Below are 7,912 nucleotides of genomic sequence, written 5' to 3' on the forward strand. Positions count from 1 at the left end.
GGGTCTTCTGAATCGCTCTTTGTCTGGTCCCTCACCCAGGACCAATTTGGCATGGGAGACCCTACAAGGGGGCAAAAGCCCCCAGACAACATGGCTCCTGAGATCCCTGAAACACACAAACCTTTCCACCACGATGTGGTAGCGATTTGCAGAGGGGACAGTGACCAGAGGTGGTGTATGTTTACCAACTGTCAAGCATGGTGGTGGTAGCATAATGCTCTGGTGTTGTTTGGCTGTCAGTGGTACTGATTAATTGCTGAAGGTGGATGGAACAACGAGGAAGGATGTCTACCTCCAGATTCTTAATCTCAAACCAACAGCTAGACAGTTGAAACATGGAGGCAACTGGGTGTCCCAACAGGACCCAAACAGACATAAAAACTGGCTAACATTAAAATTCTGGTATAGCCTTCCCAAAGCCCAGACTTCAATGTCATTGAAAATGTGTGGTCTATACTTAAAAACTGGGTCTGTGCCAGGAAACCAACCAATTCAGAATTCTAATAACTGTGCCAAGAAGTGTGGTCAAATATGAAACTAGAATCATGCCAGAAGCTTGCTGATGGCTGTCAAAAGCATGTGGTTAAGGTGAAGCTTTCTAAGGGACATTTAACCAAATGCACATGGGGGTTTATCTGTATATTTGAGCCTGTATGGATACTTTTGATCGTGTGTAGAGCAAGGCAAGGCAAGGCAAGGCAAATTTATTTGTATAGCACAATTCAACAACAAGGTGATTCGAGCAGAGAAAATCCAAGATAAATTCAAAGTTGTGCATCCAATTCTTCTGTTTTTAAGTCATTAAGGATGTATGCTGTACAGTCATTCCACACTGGAAAAAGAACAGACTTTTGACCATTGCTGTATACGCTTTTGAAACGTATTTCGTTGACTTTGCTCTCCTCTCTCCAAACAAACGTCATTAGTTGCATTTCTTCACTATTTACCTTTGGAGAGGTAAATCACAGTGTTCTCACAGGAATGTGAGTTTGTTCCAAATAAATGTTCCCAGATTTTCCTATAACAAGTCAACAATGGCCTACAGCCAGTGTTGCATAACAATGAAGCAATCGCTTTGATTATCCCGGCAAGACTCCAGTTTTATATGAGGGCACGATTAGCATGAGTGAGAGTAAAGAAATTGCTCCTATCAAACAAGAACATTGTGAACACAACTTATCTGTTAATATTAGACTATGACACAAATGCTTCATGGACTTAAAAAAACTCTTTATCATTCACATGTTCATGAGAAGACTTGATGTGTCAGCAATTAAGACAACTGGTGCATTTGATACTCGCACAGCATTTATTTATATTCATTTATTTATTTAGATACATTGTTCTACATATTTGTTATGTACCATATTTCAACTGATGATGTGGTGAGTCCCTTTCCTTTCCATTTTGTGGATTTAAACATTTCTGGAAAAAGTGCTGAAAGATAATATCATGTAATTTCCTCAGTGTACATGTTGATCTTGGATGATATTTTTGGCCCAGACAGAAGACAGTTTGGCACCTTGTAGTAAAAATGTTCTGCAGAAATATTTGGAAGTGTGTCAGTTCTTGTTGTGTTTTTTTTTTGTTAGGTAAGTTTTGATACAGAGTCTCCACCTTGGATTGTTCTCTGTGTTCCCACATTCTCACCACTTAAATATTGCAGTGTTGGAGCAGCTGTAGTTGTGGGGAAGCCATAAACCTTAAAGACAGGTTTCACATTGTTTTTTGTTTTTTTTAACCAACTACTAGCGCTGAGATTGAAAATGCAGAGAATAGGAGTGTGTCCTATGATAATAACAGCGATAACAATAAGCCAGGCTTCTAAAACTTTCTAGCACACCAGAAGAAACTGAAAAGCTAATTTACTTATCGAAGCGGCCTCTGTACATTGATAGTGAAACACTCATTCACAAATATGTTGCACTGTACACTTGGCAGCCCAGTTTTTATTACAGAGTCATAAAATATGTTTTCTCTGCATTGTCAGGCCTTTTAGGTCATCACTTTATGTAAATATTAAAGTCCACATTTGGTCGTTTATATTTTTCTTTCATGTTCTAGGCTTTACTGTATAAAGTCATGTATCTTGATGCCAGAAAGATGTTTCATATTTATTTGGTGAAAGTGAAATTTCTTGCTAAAAACTGACTGCTCAATATTTTGTGTGCCTATGTGTAAACATGTTGCCTGCATTGTAATTAAACCAAGACTGGCCTTCAATTGAAGAAACTTGTATCTTGTATCCACTAGCTACTTTATCTGTCTATACACAGTACTGTGTCTTGACTCACTCCTTATTTCTTTGTATTTTTGTAGGAAAATGGGAAAAAAGGTGCAGCAATTATTTTTAAACATATGCAAATATAGAATAAAGCACATAAGGCAAAAACAGTTAACAATACTAATAAACTTGAAAGTCCACCTTTCTTCGGCAACACAGCCTGAGCTCTCTTAGGCCAGCTTTCTTGTCATTTCTTTAAGTAGTCTTCCGGAAAAGTTCTCCAGACTTCTTGAAGGACATTCAAAGTTCTTCTTTGGATGTTGGCTGCTTTTTGCTCCATTGTCCATCAACATGGTTCCACACTGCTTCATTGATGTTGAGATAGGCTTCATCCCGACGTTTTGTCACGTCCCGCGGCATTCCTGAGGAACACGAAAGGTGACCTTCCTCGTTCTAATGGTATGCGCCGGGTTATGGATGAAATCCAGTGGAATAACGCTCCTGCAGTAGTAGACATTGCAGCCACGTATTCCAGCCCTAAACCTAACCTTCTCCCTAACCCTAACCTTATTCCTAACCTTAACCAGCAGTTTAATGATGTGAAATAGTGTTTTCGGAAGAGTTTTTAAAAAAAAAAAAATGAACGAGCATGTGTAGATTGAGTCCAAAGGGTTGTCATATTTCCTAATTTTTCCGATGTCGTCATTTAGTAATGTGTTGGGTGGCCGAAAATGTAATATGTTGACAATTTGTCACCTAGCATAGAATGTTAGGCTTTGGGATGAGAATGTGTTGGCACGGCCAATCCATGTGTTTTTCTAGGTATGGTTTGACAGCATTGAGAGTATGTTGTGGACCACTGCCATACTGAAAAGAAAAACAAAACAAAACAATGTCATTCGGATGCTTTTCAGATTGAATGGTGGAACAAAATCTAACCATACTTTTCTGAGTTAACGATTCCACAAAGTTTGACAAGATCCCTAACATCACTGGCTGAAATATAGCCTCAAACTATGACAAACCCACCACCATATTTTACACATGGCTGTAGTCGCTGAATCTGATAGCATTGTGTTGGTGTTGCTCCTGGAGCAAAAAAACTAATCACATTGTAGTGTTGTCATAGTTTTGCAATATTTGAGTCACACCATACACCAAACCGTAACCCTAACCACAATCACATCTTAATCCCCAACCTAGCACGTTTTTCCCGGACTCGACATTAGCAAGTTGTTGTTTTTTTCTTTCCGGAAAGTATGACATAACAGTGTGATTGGTCAGTTGCAATGTTGACCTTGGACAAACATTGGCTGTATCCCAATGGACGATCTGATTTCCTCGTGTCAGCATTGTTCCCACATCATCATAATTAATGTTGTTCCAGGTTCAACATTGCAAGTGACCAATCACCTTCTTGTGACGTCATTCCTTTGCGACTTCGAAATACCCGCCTTCGAGTATTTCGAAATCAAGACCACAGACTCAACACGCACCACTCAATTTTTGGTGTTCTTTATCAGTTGGCCAAGACAGAAATGTTTTAATCTGTGTGCATTGCTTTTGAACAAGTCTTTACACAGAAAAGGTTTCAGAAAGGTATTTTTCAGGTTCTTCTGACAAGGCTTCAATTTTGGAAAATGCTGTTTGTTTATAGTGGCAACTTATAAACCCTTTGTGATAAGAACATAGTTACCACAGTCCAAGTCATACCTTCAAAAAGTATGCACTTTGTGCTCTTGTGGACCCATCCAAAATTTTTCCAGTGATTTGGCTTGGTATTGGATAAATGTGAGGGAAATTCTATAAAAATAACATAAATACACCTATGTTTTCAAATACATTACAAAAAACGTAAACATGCTATGTCATTATGATCAAACAAGCTTTTCAACATACCTCACACTGCAAATAGATTAGGCCATCTATTACCTTATAAAACAAATAAATAAATACATATAAATAAAAACAGAACTAAGGAATACGATTCATTAAGTAAATTGTACAATAAAGTGTATTTAAAGCAGAATTTAACATTAGTTTTATGACAACATAAAAGGATTTTTATGTCAAGAGGTACCTCATCTGAAATGTTAGTCTGGTCAAACAGGGATTTCAAACTTGAAATACCAATAGAGTTTGGTCCAGCTACTCCCACAAGGTAATCTGTGAGAAAGCATATGCTGTAGTCAACAGATATCATTTTCTTTTTGCATGCTGCAACCATCATCCATTTCAGTCTTCTAGGAGCTTTGTCTGGTTGTAGTTCTTTTTTCTCCTCCTCATCTATTAATTAAATTGTTTTCTGACCTTCCTAACTGTTTCCGACCTGTCTTCCCAATGTGATGTTTAAGCAATATATGTATGGTCAGAAGGGGGTGAAATTTTCATTGCAGTTGTACGTGTAACATTGCATGTGATAATAAAAGGCTTGATTGGTTGATTATTCAACATGAGTTGACATTTATCTGACATTGTGAAGGAGTCACAGTTTCTGTAAGGGTGTAAGAACATAACATGTGGATTTGTTACACTTCTTTTTCACAAGTTAATAACAATCAATAATTTTCATTCCATTATTTACAAGCTATCACACGATGTCCCAGGGACAACATCTACACGATGTCCCAGGGCAAATTCTACATGATGTCCCAGGGACAACATTTACACAATGTCCCAGGGACAACATTTACGCGATGTCCCTGGGACAACATTTACGCGATGTCCCTGGGACAACATTTACACAATGTCCCAGGGACAACATTTACGCGATGTCCCTGGGACAACATTTACGCGATGTCCCAGGGACAACATTTACACAATGTCCCAGGGACAACATTTACGCGATGTCCCTGGGACAACATTTACGCGATGTCCCTGGGACAACATTTACGCGATGTCCCTGGGACAACATTTACGCGATGTCCCTGGGACAACATTTACGCGATGTCCCTGGGACAACATTTACGCGATGTACCAGGACAAATTTGTAAATTTCTGGATTACTGTTAATCTCCATAGAATCAAGAACTCATGTCCAGTTTCACAGCTATGGACCAGTTAATTATGTTTCCAGGTGATAGTTTGATTCATAGATTCAGCACACAACCATAAGTCTAGGCCTTTTAGTCCAGATTCTCTTCACTTATGTTTGTAAAATGATCAGGGAAGCTACTGCAATTTTGCCTGACCCAACCCCCGGGCCACGAAACACCCAAAAAGTTGGGGAACGCTGGTCTAGAGAACACTGGTTAGCTAATGCTGTTGTCAAGTAGCCTATCGCTAGCAAACAAACAGCAAGCCAAGTGAGGAACATATGTATAATGCTTACCGTTTATTAAAGGAAAGTATCCTAAATTGACTTCAAATTCGGCGGACAGGCGAATTGACTTTAAATTCGGCGGACAGGCGGCGGTTTTTCGCTTCTTCACTTGTATTTCGAAATACTCGAAGGCGGGTATTTCGAAGTTGCAAAGGAATGACGTCACAAGAAGGTGATTGGTCACTTGCAATGTTGAACCTGGAACAACATTAATTATGATGATGTGGGAACAATGCTGACAGAGGAAATCAGATCGTCCGTATCCCAATTCAGGGTCTGCAGCCTTAAAGGCTGCATTTTTTACATCACAGTGACGCGACGAAGGCTGTCCCAATTCAAAGGCTGCTCGAAATGCAGCCCTCAAATGTGTCCTTCATTTCCCTGAATTTTAAGGCTGTGACGGTGAACGAATCGTTCAATACTCGAGAATCTCTTTACTGACTCGTGAATCATGATTCACAAGCGCATCTGACTCACTGACTCAAACTAGCAAACTAATTTCATTAGTAGAAATATATGTAGCTTATAATTAAGCTACATACTCCCCTGCAGTGGCGCAGCAGACCACGCCTTGCCACACACATTAACCAGGTGAAATACATATTTAGGCAGAATTTTGTAAATATTTATTTATTTATTTATTTATTTATTTAGTTTTTTAGCAGCAGTTCGCAGCCGAGTGTGAAGCAGCGGGAATGAGGATCAGCACCTCCAAATCTGAGGCCATGGTTCTCAGCCGGAAAAGGGTGGAGTGCCCACTCCGGGTCGGGGATGAGTTCCTGCCCCAAGTGGAGGAGTTCAAGTATCTCGGGGTCTTGTTCGCGAGTGATGGGAGAAGGGAGCCGGAGATCGACAGACGGATTGGGGCTGCAGCTGCAGTAATGCGGACGTTGCACCGGTCCGTCGTGGTGAAGAGGGAGCTGAGTGTAAAAGCGAAGCTCTCAATTTACCGGTCGATCTACGTCCCTACCCTCACCTATGGCCACGAGCTGTGGGTAGTGACCGAAAGAACGAGATCGCGGATACAAGCGGCAGAAATGAGCTTCCTCCGAAGGGTGGCTGGCCTCTCCCTTAGAGATAGGGTGAGAAGTTCGGCCATCCGGGAGGGGCTCAGAGTAGAGCAGCTGCTGCTCCACATCGAAAGGAGCCAGCTGAGGTGGTTCGGGCATCTGACAAGGATGCCCCCTGGGCGCCTCCTGGGTGAGGTGTTCCAGGCATGTCCCACCGGGAGGAGGCCCCGGGGCAGACCCAGGACACGCTGGAGAGATTATATCTCTCGGCTGGCCTGGGAACGCCTTGGTATTCCCCCGGACAAGCTGGAGGAGGTGGCTGGGGAGAGGGAGGTCTGGGCCTCTTTGCTTAGGCTGCTGCCCCCGCGACCCGACCGGACAAAGCGGATGAAGATGGATGGATGGATGGAGTTCAAAATGTGTTAATTACATAAATAAAATGTAATTTTCTTTGCAGCACTTCATGGATTTCATAAGCAACACACCTTAGTTGTTCACACAAAGCATAAAGTTAAAAAACAATATATACAGTGTTATCTTCATTTTAGATGTCAAAAGGTATTTGCGGCACCCAGTGTTTTCTTTTGCGTGGAAACTGGGTCCAAATGGCTCTTTTGCTGTTAAAGGTTGCTGACCCCTGGCATAAGCGAATAACTCAGGACCAGAGATGGGCAGTAACGCGTTACTTGTAACGCGTTACTGTAATCTGATTACTTTTTTCAAGTAACGAGTAAAGTAAGGGATTACTATTGCAAAATCGGTAATTAGATTACCGTTACTTTCCCGTAGGAACGCTGCGTTACTGCGTTACTAAAACCGTGATTTTTTTTGCGAGAATGTCTCATGACAGTGACGTAAGCAAGTGCGACGTTGGTGACAGCAGCTGTGTGCAGATCAACAATGGATAATATATCGAGTGCGGGAGAGAGTATGAGCGTGCAGCGTTTAAAGTGTGGAAGTACTGACCTTACTTTGAGTTTGATTCCATAAAAAGTGACAAAAACATTAGCGTCCATCGTGCGTGGGAAGAAAACTTCTTTTTACAGCGAAAAAAACCCCTAAACTTCCGAGCAAGCACCGAGTAGCTACGACGTGATGGGAAACTCACAGAGACACTCGCGCGGATTCTTCAACTGACCGCAGCACACCTACACCAGGGTAACCCTCCGCCTACCCTGCTCCTGCTTTACAGGTGAAAATAGAGCAAAAGGACCGCTGAGTCTTTGACTTTATTTATTTTCTGCTGTGTTTTACTTGCATCTGTTTGAAAGAGTGAGTGAAAACACAAAAAATATTTTATTTTATGTGCTGGAATGTGCAGAAAATAGGTTTAAATGTTAAACTAATTTATTCAAG

At 41.2% G+C, this 7,912-nt stretch overlaps 1 protein-coding gene across 1 annotated transcript; it reads right to left on the bottom strand.

Annotated features, from left to right (window-relative positions):
• Positions 1-1,507: 1,507 nt before the first annotated feature.
• Positions 1,508-5,802, bottom strand: LOC146697224 (uncharacterized). The gene is made up of 6 exons (XM_085475835.1): positions 5,556-5,802; positions 4,691-4,718; positions 4,305-4,388; positions 4,124-4,156; positions 3,938-4,027; positions 1,508-3,091 (listed from the first exon to the last, which is right to left on the bottom strand). Exons 2-6 carry the CDS (start codon positions 4,697-4,699, stop codon positions 2,981-2,983), a joined length of 327 nt encoding a protein of 108 aa, XP_085331961.1. The 5' UTR covers positions 4,700-4,718; positions 5,556-5,802; the 3' UTR covers positions 1,508-2,980.
• Between the last annotated feature and the right edge of the window lie 2,110 nt (positions 5,803-7,912).

This window comes from Copadichromis virginalis, linkage group LG12 (genome assembly GCF_057382275.1).
Source record: "Copadichromis virginalis isolate Kocher_CV1m ecotype Utaka linkage group LG12, C_Virginalis_male_GT1.1, whole genome shotgun sequence".
NCBI classification, from domain to species: Eukaryota; Metazoa; Chordata; class Actinopteri; order Cichliformes; family Cichlidae; genus Copadichromis; species Copadichromis virginalis.